At 37.5% G+C, this 23,766-nt stretch overlaps 1 protein-coding gene and 1 pseudogene across 3 annotated transcripts in view; one reads left to right on the top strand and one right to left on the bottom strand.

Moving 5' to 3' along the window:
• VPS41 (VPS41 subunit of HOPS complex) overlaps positions 1-23,766 on the bottom strand; it is a 182,219-nt gene that overhangs the window by 146,133 nt on the left and 12,320 nt on the right. Inside the window, exon 1 of one of the 3 annotated variants that reach the window (XM_057731539.1) lies at positions 9,535-9,756. The exons of the other annotated variants lie outside the window; for them this stretch is intronic. Within the exon in view, the coding sequence (XP_057587522.1) occupies positions 9,535-9,756 (222 nt within the window). Of the gene's footprint in view, positions 1-9,534; positions 9,757-23,766 lie in introns of those variants that run through there. 3 annotated transcript variants of the gene reach the window in all.
• Positions 23,025-23,626, top strand: LOC130851365 (60S ribosomal protein L17-like; annotated as a pseudogene).

Genomic DNA, 23,766 nt, shown 5'->3' with positions numbered 1-23,766 from the left:
CAGAAAGCCTCAAAAATGCAAACTTGCTGCCTTGATGTGCTAGGAAGAGAACCAGAATTCAAGAGCCATCAGGAAATGAAATACCACGGGCTCTCATTTGAGACTCCTGGTCCCCAGGGGACATGAACAATAGCTTCCCCAAACTTCCGTCTAGCTTTGACTGAGTTCAATCCCTGACTAGAGTAAGGTACGTAACCCTCAACCTATCTGTCCAGCAAAGGAAAGGGTGACTCCTTGGAGAAAGACTACTACTGGGATTTCTACAATTCTTTACTTACAATACCAAGAATTCAATAAAAAATTCCTAGGTACGGGGATATGTGTATAAAAACAAATGATTGAACCTGATGTACCCCCCCCCAAAAAAAAATAATAATAATAAAATAAAAAAAAAACAAAACAAAAAATTCCTAGGTACACCACAAGACAGGACCAAATGACTAAATATTAAGGAGAAAAAAAATATTGTAAAAACAGACCCATGGGTGATCTACTAACTGAAGTTAGCAGAAAAGGACTCCATATAACTACAACTAGTATGTTCCAAAAGGAAGGAAGGAAGGGAGGGAGGGAGGGAGGGAGGGAGGGAATAAAATAGATGAAAAAGGAGATTTTCAACAGAGAATTGTAACCTGTAAAAAAGAATCAAATGACAATTTTAGAACTGAAAAATGTAACTGAAATTAAGAACTCAATAGATGGTTCAACAGAAGGTTAGTAAAGCAGAAGACAGGATTAGTGAGATGGAAAACAGGTCAAAAGACATCCAAAGGGAAGCCCAGAGAAGGAAAATGGATGGAAAATACAGAAAAAATATACATGATATGTGGAACACAGTGAAAAGATATACTAACCTATCTTTTCAATATAATCCCACAGGATAAGGAAAATGCAGGGGAAAAGGGGGAGAAGGGACAGGAAGAACATTCACAACGGTAACAACTGAGAATTTTCCAAAACTGGTAAGACATCAACCCAGAAGTTCAAGAGGCTCTGCAAACCTAAGCAAGATAAATAAGAAAATCACACCTAGGCACATCACAGTAAACAGAAAATTATGTAAAAGAAAAATGACTTATAGAGTGATAAGCACTGGGCCTCTTAAAAATTATAATACTGGTAAACAGTCACACAGAGACTACAAACTCAGATGCTTACAGAAGTCTTCACCCCTGGGGCAAAGACCTGCATCTTCACATGAAAAAGGGCTAATTTATGGATAAATAGAAAGGATGAGATATATCAAACATCATGCTATAGACTTAACACTCGATACCTCATTTCATCCTGACTTAAGCAAAAAAACAGGGAGAGTTAAATATCATTATCCCATTATATCAGTAAATACTGATGATCAGAAATTTTAGGTAATTTCAAGACACAGTGGGTAGAAAGTAAAGCCAAAATTCAAATTCAGTTATGAATGCTCTAATGCCAATGCCTTGTATAAAAACTCCTATGAAAATTACAAGTCACAACAGATGCCTCCACAATTTTCATGCCTACAAAAAACTATAAACTATGTGATTAATAAGAAATGCTTAAAAATGTGTTTATTTAGCAGCTGCATTAGTTATCTATAGATGGATAATACATTATTCCAACCTTTACTGTCTTAAAACTGTAAATATGTATTATTTAACAGTTTCTGTGGGTAAACAATACAGAAATGGCTTTGCTGGGTGGTTCAGATTCAAGATCTTTTATGGGGTTGCAGGGAAGATATGAGCTGGGCATCTGAAGACTTGACTGGGGTTAGAGTATGGGCTTCCCAGATGACTCACTCAGATGGGTGGCAAGTTGGGGCTGGCTGTTGGCAGGAGGCTTCAGTTCCTGGCCTCCTGGACTTCTCCAAGGGGCTCCTTGAGTGTCCTTAGGACATGGCAGAGGTGGCTTCCCCAGAGTGAGTAATCCAAGGGAATGCACAGTGGAAACCCTAATGCTATATATGACCTAACTTCAGAAGTCACACATTGACACTTCTGCAACATTCCGTTGACCATACAGGCCAGCCATGATTCAGCGTGGGAGGGGAGGACACAAGGGCAGGAATAATAGGAGGTGAGGATCACTGGGGGCCATCATGCAGACTAGCTACAAGAGGACTAATAAAATTTTAAGAGCAATAAACCTAGTAATAAACCTTTATTTTTTAATAAAAAAATCAATATTCCATGTCTACTGATGAGCTGTCTCAAATTTTCTTCTTCAAGTATACACAAGCTATTAGTTGTTTATTTAGTAAAAGAGTGTTAAAAATCAAAGATGGTCTACCTACTATTAACTTTCCAAGAATAACTCTAAGAACTAACAGCCACAGAAGGAAGTATCACGTGTATGGTTCTTTAAAAGACCTACCCTTCTTTAAAAAAGTACTTAATGATAATGACCCCAACCCAAGGAGGTGCTGCATGTCCAAAAGTGATCTGCTGTTAAAATAAAATATCAAACAGCTAATTAACCAAGTCTTAAAAAAACCTAGAAAAAGGAAAATTAGCGAAAGCAACAAATAAACACTTCTACTTCTGTATCTACAAGCAAGAAATAGAAATCATTACAAAGCTAACACTAAAAATACCAAGCCATGATGTGTGCATTCTGAAGTAAATGTGTTAAATACAAATTGAATCCTGAATGTTAGTCTTTATAATAAGATGCCACATGTTGTTCAAGGCCGGACATCAAATGTGCATCCAATGTGAAAAGTTAATTCTAGCCTCTTGACTATTTTGCATAAAAGCACTCATCCACAGACCATTAAAGTTACTGTAAATAAGGTTTGCCTGTCTTATTTATAAGTGAAAACTAAATAATTTCTCTCACATAAATATACAAAAATAAATACTTTCACAGCACAGTTCACTGAAGCATTCGTGCTAGGCTTCAAAAACCATAAATAAAATGAAAACTCCAATATTAGGTACTTGATGTAGCATTTCATGCTTTTCTGACAGGTATCTTTTATGTTAAGTTAAAAGCAGGCTAAAGGTGAATTTTTTAAGGTGTTTTCTGCTCGCTGTAAACAAAGAAAATGGAAAGTGATTCAAAAAGACAATTCACAGAGGTTATTTCACTGCTGCAGACTATATATCACATTTTAAATAAAAAACATTTTTAAAAAATCACGTAGATTTAATATAGAGTTTCACAACAAAAATAAACAGAAAAAAAGACTTTCATGCAATATGAACTTCAATGGAAAACAACCCAGTGTTAATAAAAAGCAAATCAATAATTTTTGTTAAATTTTAATCATCTTGCAAGCCTACAAATAAAACCATCAACAGTCTGAGTTGAGATGACAGTTAACTGCGTTTCTATGACAACCTAGAGGAATAGTACAAGTCCTGACTTGCAGCTAAGCGAAGATATGAACAGAGTGACATTTACCCATACAAGAGAAATCTGCAGCTTTCCTTTAAAAAGAATCAATTCTGCAACCAACATGGATTTTCACTAAGTGCATAGCACTTTTAATTAAAGACAAGTCCTTCAGATCATCCTATAGGATTCTAAAAAACTATCTGAAAATAAATTTCTTATCATGGTCATTTTTACTGAGTTTTGAACTAAAAAGCAAAAAAAATTGCTTTGGGGGACCACAGATTAAGGCAATTCAAGATTTCTGCCTCAAAAACTATTTAGTAATTTGTTACTAACACCATAGGGTAAATTTACACAGAGGAAGTCCCATCACCTAACTTAGACTTATATAACCAATAAGAATATCATACTTTTCACCCAATAATTTTGTGTACAAGAAAAAATTGTTTGTTCATAACAAATTTTGCATCCTGTTTTAACTCTATCCACATCTTTCACACATCAGTACATTTTATGTATCACTGTGACAGTCCAAATGAAGACCTGAATTTTACTTTAAAAAAAGTGTCATATGAATTCAGGAGGTTAACAGAAAGATTATTACATTTTCTATTGTTTCTATTAATATAGAACTTAAAATTTTATTTCTGGATATCATTTTTTTGTTAAAATACAGTTTTGTCTTCTTTGGGTTTTGTTGATTTGTTTTGTTTTTCACAAAACAAAATGATACTAGATATACAGAAGGGGTGAGGTGAGATATTTACAAAGTCCAAGTTAAGCCAATGGAAAATATTACCAGTGGAGCTCTCCCAGACAATTCACATTATCACTCTATGGAGGTGCCCCTCATCCCATCCAGCCTCACCTATGAGAAAGACCTCAGCTTAACCTCTAGGAATTTTAATAAGATGAATGGGTTAGTTGATCTCTTGTCATCAACTACATCTGACCAGGGGCAAATCCTTTAATAAATATCCAATGTTTTAAAGCTAGATACAATACAGAACACTAACATCCTCAAAAACAAAACAAAACAAAATTCTCATTGTCAAAAAAAAAAAAAAAAAAAAAAAGCAGTTTGAACTTCCAAAGGAAAAAACTAAGTGTTAGTAAAAAGCAAATCAATAATCAGCCATCAATCTGAGGTATAAAGGCTTTCCTCCTCTAGAACATTTTCTCTAAAATTCTAATTACCTTAATAAGAATTGAAATATTCAAAGTTGGTTGTCAGCCATATAAGTTTAAGATATTTTTATAAAACTATCAAAATCTAGTGTCAGCCATTTGAATTCTAGAAAATTTGTATTTTAAATCATTTTCTCTCTACAAATAATTCACTTTATGAAGCCCCATGATATACTAAAATATTTCTTTTTGATCACTACTTATTAGAGGACACAGAGGGAGAAGAGAAAAATAAAACAAAATACACGAGGTGCCAGATACAAATAAGAATTTTTTTAAAGCATAATTGAAATTATACTGTAAGTCAATTAAAACACATAATTTGAGTCTCAAAAACAACAAATTTTTAAGGAATGGAACTATTCACTACAACAGTAGTTTTATCAACTTTATTATCAACAAAGGTAATATAAGTAGTCAAGAAGTATATATTATTGTGCATATACGTTTATTTGAAACCGTAATGTCACCAGTAAACATCCATGGGCAATAAAGGACATCTCCACGTATGTCCGATCAGTCTTAAACTTTTCCAGAAAGAGTAGGAGAGATTTATGATGAGAAAAACTGTAGAAAAAAAGACTAACTGTAAGATTCAAAATTCATCAAGAATTAAGCACTTTTATTAACTTTGTATTTGCCCCCTCCCCAAATGACTGCCACCTCCTTAAAAGGGCAAGTGCAACTATTAATTATTACAGGCTATAGTTCTATTACAAAAGGATGATTTTATTTACACAAAAAGATGACTATCTGGTAGGAAAGATGGCTTCATATATCCTTCTGAAATGTCAAAACATATCAAGAAAACTACATAAACAAGCCAAGAGAGTAACTTCTGGTTTCCATTAATAACACAAGGTATTATAGCTGCCTCAATGACCAAACTTTTTAAGAAAGTGACACGGAGATAATGGAATTCATCTACAATAAAACAACTGTGGTCAAAGCTCCCAGGATGCCTTTCCAACAGGCTGGTGACAGACAAGCAATTACATTCTTATATGAATGCAAATAATGTTGTTAAATTTTTTACTTTCAAGCAATACTGCTATAACCGAAAACACACATTCATCAAAAACAAGTAGCTGAAATTAGGAGCTGATAAATGTAATCTGGATGATATGGGTCTACTTTTTCATATATATAGAAAATTCCGATGAGTCTACTCATATGCATATATTATTTTTAAAAGCTTAAAATGCATATGGTTAAATAAGTGGTTCTCAACTGGAGGTAATTTTGCCCTCCTCCCCCCCCCCCCCGCATCATTTACTTGGCAATGTCTGGGGACATTTTTGTTGGTCACAACTAAGTTGAGGAAGAACATGCTACTGGTATTTAGTGCACAGAGACCAGGGATGATGCTAACCATCCTACAACAGACAGGACAATCTCCCGGAACAAAAAATTATCTGGTCCAAAATGCCAATAGTGCCAAGGTCAAGAAACACTGGGTTAAATAAATTTCACAAGATTAAATATTACACAGACCTTAAAATCTGTTTTCAAAGATGATTTAATAACAAAGGGAAAGGTTCTCAAAATGTCTTATTAGGTGAACAAGTAGGTCATAAAAACCTGCTTTGTACAATCCAAATGTTATTGAAGAAATTCATATACACATATAGGGGGAAAGGAGAAGAATAAACACCGAAAGCACCCTAAGCTTCAGTTTCTTCACCTGCAGAATGGAAGTGATAACAGGACCCCCATCATAGGGTTGCTGTAACCATTATAGAAGATGGCAAATAAAACTCTAGATGGGTGGGATAGGAAGGGTGGGAGGGAGGCTCAAGAGGGAGGGGATAAGGGGCCATATATATATAAATACAGCTGATTCACTTTGTTATACTGCGGAAACTAGCACAACAGTGTGAAGCAATTATACTCCAATAAAGATCTGGGGGAAAAAAATCATTACTGTGAGCTACTGCCAATATTTTCTAAATTTTCTAAAATCAATAAGTACCATATTTATTATAGAATTATTATATTTATATATTTTTAAAGCCATTGTTCAACATCCTCTTCAAAACTTTATATCTTCTGAACTAAGATTCTTCTGTCTCAAAAGCTAGTCTCCTTCCTGTTTAACACTTGGACTAGAAAAATGAGAAAAAAGTTGAGCCTCTAATAATTGAAGAGCTCTACTTAAGATTCACAAGATATGCAGTCTTCATAAACCCTGGTCTCTCCTTTGCCCTGCAGTATCAGAATTTCATGTTCAATTCAAGGAGGAAAAAAATAAGGTGAAGGTTTCCATGCCCTAAGCCACATACCATAAACAGGATCAACTCCCATCATTTATTTTATATTGGGAAAGCGATAAGAATATAGAGAAGAGGGGGAAAAATGAGAAAAGCAAATAAGCTTTTCATTTCCTTCCAGCCATATGGAATAACCTGACCAATCTTCAAGATATGCCATTCAGGTGGACAATTTCCGCCACTAAAGCCAACATAACCCTCTTTTCCTTTCTTCCCAATATCCCTTGGTGATCACAAGATCCTTAGAAGCAGGGTTTATGCCTTTTCATCGTTCTGAACTTCACCTAACAAAACTGTGGGTACCTAACAAAGACCAGTGAAAACACAAGTACATCGTTAACGGCAGACCGAGTTTAGTAAGAAGCTTTTCTGAGACATTCTCATTTAGACTTCCACACGGGAAAATCCAAATCATAGAACAGCAGCCAAAAGGAACCTCAGAGATCATCTTTTACAGATACAGGTAGGGCAGAGGGAAGGGGAGGCAGGTGGAGACACCAAACAGAGGGAAGTAGTCGTAGCAGCAGCAATAGAGATCCTGCGAGCTCAGTTTTCAAGATAAATTTACATGTATTTATAATTTCTATGCTTATTGCTACATCAGAAAGTAAAGCACCACAGTTCTTGAGATTATTTTGTTTGCGGGAAGATTAGATACCTCTTAAGCAACTTTCAACTGCCCATGCCCTGTTCTAGGTGCAGAGAAGCACCTGGCTAGCTACTCCCCCCTCAAAGCCTCTGACAGCTTCTCAATCATCTCCATGAAGAAACAGATACAGATAAAACCCCCAAATAGAAATGAAAATTAAGATAAACCATTACCAAAATCAAGGAGAAATTGATACATATGTTGAATATGAATTTGAACTCATGACACATCTTGATTTGTTCCATGAAAACGGAACCCACCTAAACAAAACGTAGAAAGATGCTTTTAAGCTCTCCTACCAATGCTCCATGCCCCTGACTTGGAGCCTGCCCCACTCGACAGAGCAGACCCTCCCCCCCGCCATTAGGGGTTGTTTTTCTCCAGAAGGAGGTGACTGTCTGCAGCTTTTGCCCACTGTTTCTCCACACCTGCACCTTCAACCCTGGCCACTATACATCTCCACCTCGCTCCTACAGGCAGAGACTATAAGCACCTAACACCTGGCCAATGCATTACTGACAGTCTGGGAGTTCTAGCTGTAAGCACTGTAGGACCAAGAAACACTGGCATCAGATAGGTGGGTATCGCAGGGAACCAGAGAACACTAACAAAGGTAAAAGCAAAAAAGCATTAATAAATCAGAAAGCTGAATAATTAGTAAGTCCAAGGACTAGCACTTCTTAAAGACAGAGTAAGATAACCACCGAATAAAGTAACAAAATAAAAAGCATCAAAGTACTACCTATCTCCTGCAGAAAGGCACCTAGCCTAGACTGTTTCAGCAGCAAGTTCTATTAAAAACCCTCAAAGAAGAGAAAATTCCTAAGTTATTTAAACTGTCCCATGACAGTTAAATAAACACTTCGCAGCTCATTTTGAAAAGGCAGCAGAACTGTAATATCAAAACTCCCGAAGAACACAAAGGAAAAAAGAAAAAAACCATAGTTATCAGTTATCTGATGTAAGAATGTAAATGTGAAAATTCAAAATAGAATATCATAAAGCAAACTCTGCATATATTAATAGAAAACTTGGTGATCAAATTGATCAAATATTACAGAAATGCAAAGACTGGATATTAAGAAGTCTGATTTCATCATTTAAAGTAAAAACCCCATAGGCCCACACTGACAGAAACAGCATTTATAAAATTAAACACTCATTTCTGATTAAAAAAAAAAAAACTTTCAGTAAATAAACAAAACGTCTACAGTCACTTTATTTTTCAAAACTGATCTAGAAATTTTAGCCAACGTGAAAGACAAGAAAATGAAAAGCAATAAGTGTATCCGTGTTGGTATGGTCTTATTTGATGATGATGTGTGGAAAAAAGAAAACCCAGCTTATAATGATGAATTTTGTGTCAACTTGACTGGGGCACGGAGTGCCCAGACATTCAGCAAATCATTATTCTGGGTGTTTCTGTGATGTGTTTTGGGATGGGATTAACATCTCAGTTGGCAGACTGTGTAAAGCAGACAGCCTTCCCCAGTGTGGGTGGGCCTCATCAAATCAGGTGAAGGTCTAACTATTCCCTCCCACTGAATAGAAGAGTTCTTCCTGCCTAACTGCCTTCCAAGTGGGTGACTTTTTTGTTGACTTAGGACCTGAACTGAAACGTTGGCTCTTTCTGGGTCTCCAGCTTGCTAACTCACCCTGAAGGTCTTGGGACTTGCCAGCTCCATGATCACACAACCCAGTTTCTTATAATACGTCTTTTTTTCTTTCAGATCCTACTGGTCTCTCTCAGATCCTTGTTCAGATCCTACTGGTCTCTCTCAGATCCTTGTTCAGATTCTACTGGATCTCTCTCAGATCCTCTCTCAAATCTCTCCCTCTCTTCCCCCATCCCTCCTTCCCTCTCTCTCAGCTCCTGTTGGTCCAGAGCCCACTGGTTCTGTTTCTCTACGGAACCCTAATACACAGCTCTTGCAAAGACAGAGAAAGAGTGGCCTGAGCTGCTCACCCCCTCCCCCCAAATCAACCCTGAACACTGTATCAAGATGAGAGAGGGATTCCAGAATAATATCCCTGAGTGAGAAACTCTGGAAGCAAGTGAAATCATGTAGAAGGGGGATATGTTTAGACCCACCCAGTGCTTACCTCTCGCTGAAGTTGCCTAAAAGGTTTTGCCATCCCATCCACTACAGAAGTCAGCAGCAACAGCCGGACCCTTGCAGGGGTGACGGCTGCCCTGCATCCACTCCTCTGTCTTCTATCCTTCCCCTGCCAAACAGCATCACCTCCTCCCAGGGCTGCTTCCCTGCAGATCTGCCTCAAGGACACTTTACAAAGGCTCGGAAGACTCATGGCACAAACTCCCATACGGAAACATATTTTTCGAGGAAGTATTCAAATAGAAAGCAAAAATCTAAGAGATGCTGCAAGAGATAAGAGAAATAAGGATGATCAAAAAATCTTGGTAAAGTTCACTGATGTCATTTGTTAACAAAGGACAGGGGAAGAAAGGAGAGAAAATCATTCAAAAGCCTACTAGAATTCAGAATCAAGTGGCCAGTCACAAAATAAGCTAAAATAAAGTTTTCTTATGCCGGCTGCACCATACACAGTCCTAATACACTGGGCAAGTTACTTAAAACCTCAGCTGCCTCATTTTCTGTGAAAGGAGGATGATAATACACACCTTACAGGATTACTGTAAGAATCAAATGTAGCAAATGTATGTAAAGCACAAAGTACAGTATCCGGTAAGTATCCGGTGAATGTCAATCACTAAAAATATTACCATTATTTGTATTATAGTCCCCAACTTTAAGCTGTACAACTCATATCCCCCCTTTTGAGTTTATTCCCAGACATAAAATTGAGCAAACAATATTTCTAATCTAATTACCTCTTTGTTTTATACTACTTACAAAAAAATGAAGATATATTACTTTTGAGTTTGTCACATTTCAAAAATGTTTTCAAACATATCTAAGTATGAATCTTGGTATTAAGAAAGTAAAAGGATGGACTTCCCTGGTGGCACACTGGTTAAGAATCCGCCTGCCAATACAGGGAACATGGCTTTGATCCCTGGTCCAGGAAGATCCCATATGCCACGGAGCAACTAAGCCTGTGTGCCACAACTATTGACCCTGCATTCTAGAGCCCGCAAGCCAAAACTACTGAGCCCACTGTGCTGCAACCACTGAAGCCTGAGAGCCTAGAGCCAGTGCTCCGCAACAAGAGAAGCCACCACAACGAAGAGCAGCCCCTACTCACAAGTAGAGAAAGCCCGCATGCAGCAAAGATGACCCAATGAAGTCAAAAATGAATGAATGAGTGAACAAATGAATAAATAAATAAATAATAAATCTTTGGGGAAAAAAAAGAAAGAAAAAAGAAAGTAAAAGGAAATGCTACAGTCCCCTACTTATTAAGCCAATAGTCTCTCCTGGATGCTTATAAAGACCAAAAGTAGCCCATCACAGGCCAAGTATCTCAAAAATACCTAACCACTGATGGAAATCATGACAACATACTAAAATCTTAAGCTTTATCAGAGATTTCCCCACTCCCATCCCTCTGATGCCATTTTGAGAGATTTATTTAATCCCCTGAGGTCTTTGGAGAAGAGAATCATATTCTAAAATAAAGAATTATGATGACATGGATGTCTGTGAATCACTATATTTAAAAACAATTGTACTCAAACTGAAATACCTCACGGATGAAAAGAAATCTATGTGTTATTTAGATTTCTTATAGCATTTCTGGAGTCTGCAGAGAAAAGACTGTCAAAGTCTTGTTAGGGTAGTATCGGGCCCTAATTGTCAAGTAGAATTATCATTTAAACAACATTCTTGAGCAATTATTAGAAAAGACATACATAAGTTTTTATAAATATAGCTCCCGACAGTATTAGCAATTTCATTACCACTGTTTTCTGTATGTTCTCCCTTGCTGGATGTATTTTAGTCCCCAGACCCTAAGAATAAAGGCTAAGAATGAAAAGTGCTAAGGGAACAAGATTATACAATCACATTATTTACTGTATTAGTTTGCTATCGCTGCTGTAACAAATTACCATAAACTCAGTGGCTCAAAACAACACAAATTTGTTGTCTTGCAGTCCAATACAGATCTCGCTGGGCTAAAATCAGGATGGTAGCAGGCTGCCTTCTTCTGGAGGCCCTGGGGGAGAATCTGGTTCCTTGTCTTTTCTGGCTTCTAGAGGCCACCTGCATTCCTTGGCTGTGGGTCCCCTCCTCCCTTCTCCACCTTCAAAGCCAGCAGAGCAGGTCAAGTTCTTCTCATATCACATTACTCTGACCTTCTCTACCTTCTTCTTCCACCTGTAAAGACTACACTGTGACTTGTGACTACACTGGTCTCCCACCTGGATAATCCAAGATAACCTCCCTATTTTAAAGTCAGCTGATTAGCGACCTTAATTCCACCTGCAACCTTAATTTCCTTTGCCATATCACATAACATATTCACAGCTTCCAGGGATTAGGATGAAGACATCCATGGGGGACCGTTATTCTACCTACCTGCCTATTACTGAGAATAATATATCAACCAAAGAGGATAAAAATGATGGTGAGCTATGGAACTAGATCCCCCAAGCTGAACCCCAAACTAAAAAAAAAGAGTTCTCATCCCTTGTCCCTACATTAAATCACAATCTTTTTGAGGACACAGGGTGGGATAAAACAGTTCTCAGCTTGAGTCAGGAGGCTAGGATTGGTCACTGGTACATGTTTTTAACAAAAAGACCTCTCAAAGCCCTACTTTTCACCATCTTCAAAATAAAGATATAATGCCAGCTTCCTGTAACTGTTGTGAAGATCAGTTCATTTACTGACTCACAAGCAGCTCTGCTAGTGAGAACCTGCTGACAGGGTCTCTGCCTTCTGGAAAGTACCTGGCATGGAGCTGGACAAAAACAGCAGCAGCAGCAGCATGCTTACTGAATATCTTTTAACGACAAAGTGCTAAATACCTATCATCTCCTTTAACAGTCACTAAACAAACGTGTCCTTTATGAGCATTCTAGATAACATCTTGTAATATGCAACAGAAGAATTTCTGCAAGCATCAGAGATGTTTTGCCAACCCAATCTCTTGTGAGCCCATTCCAGTTGGGTGCCACCACTATGAGCCACCACGACTGCTCTCGTAAGGATCACCCTGGCCTCACCTTTACGGATCCAAGGGTGAAGCCCTAGACCTCATCTTACTTCTCCTCCCAGCAGGATTTGATATAATTGACCATGTTCTTCCTCCCGAGATACATTCCTCCCTTGGGCTTTGGGCACTGCCTTCTAGAGGTTCTCCTCCTACTTCACTGGTTACTCCTTCTCACTCCCCTTTGAAGATTTCTGTTCATCTACCAGATCTCTAAAATGTTAGAGTACCCTGGGTCCAGACATCAGGCCTCTTATGTGTCTGTCCTCATGCCCTAAATGATCTCATCTAGTTTCATGGTTTTAAACACCATGCAAATGCTGATTCACAAATTCTCATCTTCATTCCATACCTGCACTAGTCTTTTTTTTATCCAACTACTGACTTGACATTTGCCCTTGGATGTCAATCAGCATCTCCAATTTAAAATACCCCAAATGGAATTTCTGATTTACCCACCCGGCTCAACTACCACCATCACCACTAACTCATTCTAAGCATCAAACCCAGTGCTAGCTACAGTCTTCCCCTATCTCAGTTAAAATCTCCATCATTCTAGTTGCTCATCCTGATTCCTCTCTTTCACTTACACCTCTTCCTCCTAGTCAAGAAACCCATTGGCTCTACTTCAAAAAATGCCCTAAATCTCCATCACCTCCAGCTGGAGTTTTGCCAAAGCCTCCTAATTGGTCTCACTGCTTCCTACTTGCCACCACACCCCTGACTTTTTTCAAGCATTATCCAAAGTGATCTTAGTAAAACAATGACCTTCCAATGGCTTCCCATCTTACTCATGGTAAAAACCAAAGATCATAAGCTGACTTACAGGCTCTAGTTCTGGACCACTCATTACTTCTCAGATATGATTTCCTACCACTCTGCTCCAGCCCTGTTCATATCCTCAAAGACCCCTAGTATAACCCCAACTGAAGATACTGTATCAATATTGGCTCTTCCTTCTACCTATGAGATCTTTCCCCTGGATATTCACTTAAATGTCATCTTATCAGGGAGTCCTCCCCGACCACCCAGGATAAAACAGTATCCCTTAGCCCACTCTACAGACCCCTTACCAGTGTTATTCTATTTTTATCCACAACATTTATTACTGCCTAATATATACGCTTTTGTTTATTGTCTGCCTCCTTTATCAAATACTGGTGTATCCTAGCACCCAAAACCTAACAGTACTCAACATTTGTTGAATAAATAAAATAATCAGTCCACCCTGGGCTGCCTAAATTAATTTTTTTCTAGGTAAATTATAAATTTCTCCTAATGAAATTATAAATTCTGTTCAAATATATATCAAACAGAAAGAGTCATATTCCTCTTCTCAATCTCTAACAAGTGGCAGAAATACAGTTTCACAACTCTTGTGTCCGGAAAGTTTCTATCGTTTCCAAATATGTAATTTTTATAATATATGCTTCACAGAGAGTGTTTATCCTTGCCTGAATGATGCAATAATCAGCAGAACCTGTTAATATTAATAGCTCATTAAATGAAAAGGCAAAATTTTAATCCAAGGGCTATTTGGAAGGATACAAAATTATAACCCCATGCTCCACTTCTCTTACCAATCAATCTCATAACAAGGTGCATTACCGTTTTAGTTACTAGTTGCTATAAATTTGTTTATTAAAATTAATAGTTGTAAAGAACCAATTTAAGTTTCAATAAATGATTCACAATGTTCTATCCACCAGGTTAAAATAAATAAATTATTTTTGTGTGATGCATTTTCTGATTTAAAACATCTATCTCCTGACTTCTCACAATGACTGGTTTTCATTTTAACAAAAACTGAAAAAGAATTCTCCTTGTGGTGGATGCACCTAGAAGGTACATTTTAAAATTAATTCTTCATTCAACATAAACTGCATAAAGGTTTATTTTAAGTAGGTTCAGCTATTTGCCAGTCTTCTTGGTTTAGTAAAATTAATATATCTAACATATTCAAGGCCTCCTAATTGTGATATTTGCAAGAACAAAGCCAGATCTGAATGGACATCACATAGGTGGCATGTTTATTAATAATGGGTAAAAAAAATTATAAAGACAGAAGTGACACTAATTAACACTGCTATTACATGCCATAGCCCAGGCACAGGTCATGTAATCTACATGCAATTCAAAGGAACACACTTAGGCAGACTCAGCCTTAGTTTAGCTATTCAGTTCCATTCATGAACAACAAAAGGTCACTGGAACCCTTACCTGATGGAAAGCAGACCTCACTACATATCAGTTTCCATTTGGTGTTCATCTCTTTCCTTGCCAACCCTCTTTAGCCTGATTGTTTTCCCCTTCTTCTCCTCTTCTTTGCTGTGCAAGTTTAATCTTGAAAGGTTAGGCTAACAATTTGATGCTTCTACTGCAAACCTCTTTGTACAACCCATTAAACTCCTCTAAAAAGGTGGAATATACTTCTAAATAAACAATACACTGAGAACCTATTCAAAGCGGGGTTTGAAAATATATATATCTCCACGAAGCAGAACTACTTCAGTTTCCAGCTCTAAGAAAGTTTTTCAAGGAACACTGTACCTGGTCCACAAATAGGAAAGGCCTTATGGAAGATGACGACGTTTCCATATTGCCAATGACTCGATTTCCTCTCCCTGCACCACTGATTCTACTCAGAAATAAATCTGTGCTGTGTCAAGCCACTACAATTTCGGAACTATTTGTAATTGTAGCATCCTGCCTAATATAGTACTTAACAGGACTGTGGTCCATATTAAATGAAATAACCCATGTACAGAAATGAGCACAACACGTGGAAATAAGTGAACCTGAAAAAATGGAAGTAACTGATGTTTCTTCGTGATTTAAATACTGTCTTCCATTAAAATGTATATTATAAGAACAAAATGAATCAGATGTTGGAATTATCTGGCAAGGATTTTAAAGCCATCATAAAAGTGCTTCAACAAGCAATATAAATTCTCTTGAAACAAATGGAATAGAATATTTCAGCAAAGAAACAATCTATTTAAAAAATGGAAACTTTAAAACTGGAAAATACAATACCCAAAAGAAGTAACTCACTGGTTGGGCTCAAAAGCAGAGATGACGAGGACAAAACCAGTGAACTTAGGGATCAATAAAATTTACCCAACCTGAACAACAAACAGAAAATAGACTGAAGAAAGTGAATGGTCTCAGGAACCTAAGGAACAGTAATGAAAGAGCTAATATTCATATTATCAAAGTCCCAGAAGGAGAGGAGAGTGGAACTGAAAAAGTATTTGAAGAAATAATGGCTGAAAAACTTCCAAATTTGGTGAAGGACATAAACCTACAGATTCAATTAGGTGAACAAATTCCAAATAATAGAAATCAAAGAAATCCATGCCAAGAGACATCCTAAACAAACTTCTAAAAACTAAAGTTAAAAAAAAAAAAAAAAAATCTTGCAAGCAGCCAGAGAAACATGACATTATTTAGGGGAGAATACCAATTCAAATGACAACAGATTTCTCATTTGAAATGACAGAGGCACATAATTTCTCAAGTTCTGAAAGAAAAGAACTGTCAACCATGAATGCTATATCTGGTGAAAATATCCCTCAAGAATGAAAAGGCAATAAGGATATTCTCAGACAAAGAAAAACTAAGAACCTGTGGCTTGCAAATCTATCCCTAAAGAATGGACTAAAGGAAGTTTTCTAAACAGGAAGGAACAGAAGATAGAAGATAACAGAAGAAAGGCTTAGAACTTTAAAAAGAACATAAAAATGGTGATAATAGGGGTAAACATAGTAAATTATCCTTTTCTTCATGGGTTTCTTAAATTATATTTGATAGTTGAATTAAAAAGTTTAATACCAACTGATATGGTGCTCAATGAGCATAAAGTATGTAAGACAACTATATTTAAAAAATGGGAAGAGTAAAGGGACAAAAGGTTTCTACATGTGACTAGAAGTAGTAAAATGTCATGGATACCAGGAGACTGTGACCAGTTTTGTATGCATATTTTAACACTTAGAGCAACCATTAAGAAAACCATACAAAGTAATGTACTCAAAACCACTATAAATAAATCAACATGGAATCGCAGAAAATTGTTCAAGCAACTCACTGAAAGGGAAGAAAAAGAAACAAGAGAAATGAAAAATAGAGGAAACAAACAAAACAAAAAACAGCAGACTGAAACTCTGATATGTCAATAATTCCCTTAAATGTGACTGGTCTAACCATGCCAATGAAAAGACAAGAGTGGCAGAGTAGGAAAAAGTCAATCTCAAAAGGTAAACACACGGTACGGTTCCATCCATATAATATGTTTGAAATGACAATGTATAGAGATGGAGAACAGAATAGTGGTTGCCAGGGGGTGCAGGAGGGGGAGGGATGGCTGTGATTTAAAAGGGAACTTATTTTTCATCTTGTGATGAAACTGTTCTGTATCTTGACAGCACTGGTGGTCACACCAATCTTCACAGGTGATAAAAGTGCACAGAATCAAATGCACACACACACACACACACAAATGAATACATATAAAACTGGTGGAATCTGAATAAGGTCTGTAGATTGCATCAACATCAATTACATGTCACATCATGTACTGGTTGTGAAATACTAGAGTTACGCAAGATGTTACCCTTTGGGAACTAGGAGAAGCTTATAAAGAATCTATTTTTCTTACAACTGCATGTGAATCTACATTTCAAAATTAAAAACTTTTTAAAAATCTCAATTAAGAACTTTGAGTAAAAGCAATTTTGGCTTTATATAAAATACTGGATTTTAAAATAAAGAGGCCAAGAAAAAAACCAAACTTTTCCCTTAACTCCTCTATTTGAGCTTAAGGAAGTGAAGGAAGGACATGCAGTTTTATTTTGGGTTCCATACCTTTGCAACCCAAAAGTTCTGTAACAGCAACTGCTATAAACCACCATAATATATATAGACATTATTACTTTTTAACGAAACACAATTATTTTACTGTTTTGCTAAGTATATAAGTAATGCTTATTTGCTATAAAAATTTTAGAAAAATGAAGGCAGATTATGATAGTAAATAAGAGTCACATGACCCAATGACAATATGGTCTTGTAGTCTTTTTTTCTATGATCATGTGTGGACTTTGGAGGGTGAAGAGAAACCGTATTATACTTTGAATCAGGAATCAGCAAACTACAGCCCACGGCCAAATCCAGCCAGATGCCTGTTTTTGAACAACCCGCAAACAAAGAAGGGTTTTTACATTTTTATATGGTTACATACCTTCATAATATCCTCAGTACTGCCTCTTTGATCGCAAAGCTTTAAGTACTTACTAACTAAACATTTACCAAAAGAGCTTGCCAACCACCCCCACCTCTAAATTGCTTTTTTGTAGAAAGCTTTTTTAAATTAAAAAGATAATGCAATTCCTTATTTCTACATATTTAGCCTGTTTCCAAATTTGTATAATATAAACAAAGTTGTAATGCACAGTCTTGCAGCTAAATTTCTGCACAGAGATGGATGTACTTTTCAAAGGGTATATAATTTATAACATTATTTTATAAATATTTTATAAATATGTTAATATTTATAAATACATTTTAATGAGTTTGTAAATAACATCGCTTATTTTATGACAAAACAGGAATTTTATTATGTTATTAATGTCATACATACTAAGACAATCCTCTCTTCTCCAGAATAGAAAGCAAGTTTAAAGATTCTGAAACTGATATTTTATCCTACTATTCGAATAAGCCAAAATCTGTAATATGACCCAAAATGTCATTTTATACATAGGCAGGAGGTCTAAGGAAGGTTTTGTTTTTTAAATCCTATCCAATTCTATAAAGGTACATAGAGGAAGGGTCTGGCATAAAATTATACAGGTCAGAGTGAAGCTGAAGGTATCAGAAGACCAGGATTTGAAGTCAGACTGCTGGGTTCAAATTGACTTATTGGGCAAGTTAATTAAACACTCAAGTCTGTTTCTTCATCTGTAAAACAGAACCAGTAATCATGGCCAAGTCATAGGTCGATTAATACAGGTAAGCACTGTTTCCTACACTGAACGTGTTTGTTTTTGTAACAATCCTTATTATTGAAACAGATGCCCAATACTGTGCTCATTCAGTACCATCTTTGCGCCAAAGAGAGCTTATAACCTTCCTCTATAAGCAGTAACTTGCAGGATTTTAAAAATAAAATCCCAGCTGTTAGTTTGCTCACTTGCTTTTGGGTTGGCCCAAAAGTTCGTTTGGGTTTTTAACTAAGATGTTACAAAAAACCCGAATGAACTTTTTAGCCAACACAATGTATGAAAGCTTATTATTTGTTTCAGCCAAAACAAAACCATTATAAAAGGAGTCACCAATGAATTAAAAAGTACCACCTCCAAGGAAAAAAACATTGTCTGAATATAGAGATGTCAATTTTCAGGCTTAGAATGTCTTTTTCTTTAAACTGCCTAATCATGGAGTTTACTTCAGTTCCCACCACGCAGCCACACTGGATACTCTGGGAATCTTCTTGACACCCCCTTCCCGATCTAGCTCATTTCTCACATCCCACCCTACGCTTCCTGCTCACCGAACTTGAGAACTTTCTTCTTTGTCGCCTGCTACTGCCTGGCCCAGGCCCCCATACCCTATATCTCTATGGGGTGTGTGGGTGTGTGTGTGTGTGTGTGTACACATATATATACCCGAAATCTCTAAAGGGGACTTCCACTGGAACTTCCTGCCTTGGGTCTCTCCTGCCAGTTCATCTGTCACCAGCCCTAACCCCGCCCCCAATAATCAAGCCTTTGGCTGCCTCCCTTCCGCTTCCCTCCCCCATGTTCACAGGGTCAAGTTCAAACTGCCAGGTTTGGCACATTAGTAGCTTCACATCCTCACCCTAGGTTCCCTGTCTGACCTCATTTCCCCAACTTCCTCCTGCATTCTTGCCACCCGGAGCTCATCACAGCTGGCTGACCACACGTGTGCTTTCACCACTTGGCCTCTGCACAGACGTCCCCTCCTTCCCAGAGACTTGCCCAGCCTCTCTGCCCAGACTCATCCTCCATAGTAACTCACAGACTCCCAGTGAAGCTATTCCTGACTCGCCATCCATTGCTCTGTGTTCCCAGAGCGCTCTGTTACCATCTATACGATAGCAGCCATCCATCCCTAAAAACTGAAAAGATCTTAGAGCTTCAAAATGGAAATGAAATCCTTTTGAAGACAACATATTTCTTTGTTAAGCTTTACAAGACACCGTCTAAGAAACAGTCTGGCTCATCATTTCAAGGTGCAACAAACAGCAGACTGTATATTAAAAACAAAAACTCCTAGACATGAGGACCAGTTTCGTTATCCTCCAAATTTACCATAATTAAGTAAGTATTAACATGAATGCAAGACCCCTAACTACATAGCTTATTAAATAACATTACTTACTATCTTGGGTGTAATCTGGTTTTGAATTTCTACTTTAAGTGCAGAGAATAAGTTAAAATTCTTAAAGTTTGCCATCCTGACTTTACACCACTTTCAATTATTTTAATTATACTCCAGATGTCAAATTCATTTCATTTGGCTGCAGTTTTCATGATTAGTGAAAAACATATGGACAATTTTGAGCATTCAGTGTTCTTAAACACATTAAAATAAGCACTTTAAAGAAAACATAGGAGGAAGCTTCATAACATTGGATTTGGCAATGATTTCTTGGATGTGAAACCAAGAGCACAGGAAACAAAAGTGAAAATAAACTGGACTACATCAAAATTTAAAACTTCTATATATCAAAACATACACTCAGAATGAAAAAGCAACCTATGGAATGGGAGAAAATACTTAAATATGCAAATCATATAACTAGAAATGGCTACACATAAATTAACATATATTCTTTATATATATTATTTATATCCTTTATGTACATAGATATAGGCATAGGTAAATCACTTATAACCCTATAGATCTATATCTAGCTAGCTAGCTATTCATCCATCCATCCTATCCAGGTTGTTGAGTTGTGTCTATACTTATCTGATAAGGGGTTAATATCCAGGTATCTGATATCCATATAAGATACACCTGGTAAAGGGTTAATATCCAGAACATATAAAGAACTCTTCAACTCACCAAAAAAACAAACTCAACTAGAAAATGGGCTACGCACTTGAACAGATGTATCTCCATAGATACACAAGCGGCCAACAAGCATATGAGGAGATGCTTAACATCACTGATTATTAAGGAAATGCAAATCAAACCACAATATCACCTCACACCTGTCAGGAGAGCTACTATCAAAAACAAAAACAAAAAGGAAAATAAATGTTATGAGAATGTGGTGAAATTGGGACCCTTGTGTACTGTTGGTGGGAATGTAAACTAGTGTGGCTGCTGTAGAAAACAGTACAGTGGTTCCTCAAAAAAATTAAAAATAGAATTACCGTGTGATCCAGCAATTCTATTTCTGGGTATATATCCAAAAGAACTGACAGCAGCATCTCAAAGACATATCTGTATACCCATGTTCATTGCAGCACTGTTCACGATAGCCAAAAGGTGGAAGCAATCCCAGTGTCTGTCGATGGATGAATGAATGACAGGTACTTATGATGGAATATTATTCACTCTTAAAAAGCAAGGAAATTTTGATACATGTGACAGATGAACCCTGAAGACATGATGCTATGTGAAGGAAGCCAGTCCCAAAAAGACAAATATTGTATGATTCTGCTTATATGACATACCCAAAATGGTCAAATTCAGAGACAGAAAGTAGAATGGTGGTTGTCAGCAGCTGGGGAGAGGGAGAATGGGGAGTTAATTAATGGGTATAGTGTTTCAGTTTTGCAAGATGGAGACAGGCTGCCCAACAATGTGAACATACTTAACAAAGCCAAACTGTATACTTAAAAATGGTTAAGATGGCACATTTTACGTTATGTATATTTTACCACAATTAAAAATTTTTTAATTAAAAATTTAAGATTTAAAACATAAGAACTTCAGAATAACCTATGGTCTTCCTGATACAATATAAAAGCTCAGTATATATGAAAGGCATCATTTCATAAAGTGATGGAAAAATACATTGTTATACCACATGGTTGAAAACACTAAGTATTGTTCACAGAGATGGAAATCATCTGAGCGCTGGAATTAACAAGAGGCATATGTACATAAAGGAAGAGCCTGCCCTGAGAAAGCTTAATTAAGTTACAAAACACAAGGGGAAGAAGAGATAGAGGAAGAGAAAAGGAAGAATAAAGATTCTTGGCAACCAAGTGGTATCTTACAACATCAATCCTAGAACTGGAAAGTGGTCCCAAGGAGTAAGAAACCCAAGAAAAACTTCTTCCAACACTGGACTGCAAGTCAACTCACTACACCTACAAAGCCTAAACTCGGCTCTACTACCAGCCTGACTATTCTGCTTGTCCATAAACAAACTCACCAGGGTCAGCAATAACTGGGGGTGTGACCGCTTTCCTAGAGCCAGCGGGGAGTCGCCCCAGGCCCTCAGGTTGAAGCACCACGCTGTAAAATCAGCCACCGGCACCACAGCTAAAATATACGCTGAGGATCACTAACATCCACGGAGTGCTTCCCATGTGCTTGATGCCAAACAAGATGCTTTGCAAACATCAATCTTCTCTAATCCTCACAATAACCATACAAGATTAGCAGTGACTCCCATTTTTCACATGAGGAAACTGAAGAATACAAGGGTTGAGTGCCATGCCCAAGGTCACAGCTGAGATGCAAACCCGAGGTACCATCCTGAGATGGCACCAGGGCTGGAAGGCAAAATGACCAAAAGAGCCCAGAGTCTGGGGACTAGAATCTGAAGCCATTTCTTCCAGGAAGCAGCTACAACATTAGATGGTCAGGTTACTTTTTACGTCTCAGTTTCCTCAATGTTCAAGTATCTTTTCCTTTCATTTCTTTCTTGTTTGTGGTCAACTCTGATTTCTTAACTTCCTAGTTTTTGGTTCATTTCTATTCTGAGGTTTTAAATTTCTGGTTTAAGATAGTTTTTCATACCTACAAAGGCTTGTTTAAAGACCTTGAACTCATGTTGGAATGTTATGTCAGTATTCTCTTGGAAAATTTTTGATTCTCACTTTGTTTTTTCCTGTGGTAGTTTTACACAGATGCTACCTGCCTGTCTTAGATTTTCCTGGAGAGCACCAAAAGGTGCTCCCATGGAGGGGTGAGGTGTTTAGGTGGTTTACTAGGTTTCTTAGTTACACTGGTAAATGAAGGACATTTTCTTTAATAAGTGGCATCTTCTTTGTTTTGGTGGTGGGGAGAGAAGAATAGGTAAATCTCCTGTTTCTATGATGCTGTTTGTTTCTGGGCACCCTGAATTTCCCTGCTTTTCCTCTTCCCTTCACCACCAGGCCTCCAGGGGATGCCTCCCCCTTCTCTCCAGAAGGAGCCCCATCTCAATACTGTACTGCTGGCATTTCATACATTTTCAAACCCACTCCTTTAACTTTTCTGCTTTTCCGGTAAGCGGCCTGAGGTGACCTCTAAAAATGGTTCGCTATTCACTTGACCCAGAAAACCCCACAAAATCATGCAAGAGATTCAAATCTTCGTGTTCATTTTAAGAACACTTATGAAACTGCCCGGGCCATGAAGGGTGTGCATATCCGAAAAGCCACCAAGTATCTGAAGGACGTCACTTTACAGAAGCAATGTGTGCCACTCCATCGTTACAATGGTGGAGTTGGTAGGTGTGCCCAGGCCAAACAGCAGAGCTGGACGCAGGGTCAGTGGCACAAAAAGAGTGCTGAATTTTTACTGCACATGCTCAAAAAATGCAGACAGTAATGCTGAACTTAAGGGCTTAGATGTAGATTCTCTGGTCATTGAGCACATCCGGGTGAGCAAAGCCCCCAAGATGAGGCTCAGGACTTACAGAGCCCATGGTCGGATCAACCCACACATGAGCTCTCCCTGCCACACTGAGATGATCCTTACTGAAAAGGAACAGACTGTTCCTAAACTAGAAGAGGAGGCTGCACAGAAGAAAAAGATATCCCAGAAGAAACTGAAGAAACAAAAACTTATGGCCCAGGAATAAATGCCGCAAAAAAATAAATGCAAATAAAAGTAAAAAAAAGAGAAAAAAGAAAACTTTCCAATAGTCATTGCTCAGATCCTTCTCACAACCTCCTCACGCGGGATGGGGCATGATTTCCCTCTGTTTTCTGCCACCACTGG

The sequence above is a fragment of the Hippopotamus amphibius genome, chromosome 4 (assembly GCF_030028045.1).
Source record: "Hippopotamus amphibius kiboko isolate mHipAmp2 chromosome 4, mHipAmp2.hap2, whole genome shotgun sequence".
NCBI classification, from domain to species: Eukaryota; Metazoa; Chordata; class Mammalia; order Artiodactyla; family Hippopotamidae; genus Hippopotamus; species Hippopotamus amphibius.
The sequence above is the reverse complement of the archived record's forward strand: the minus strand, read 5'-3'. Positions and strand labels throughout refer to the sequence as shown.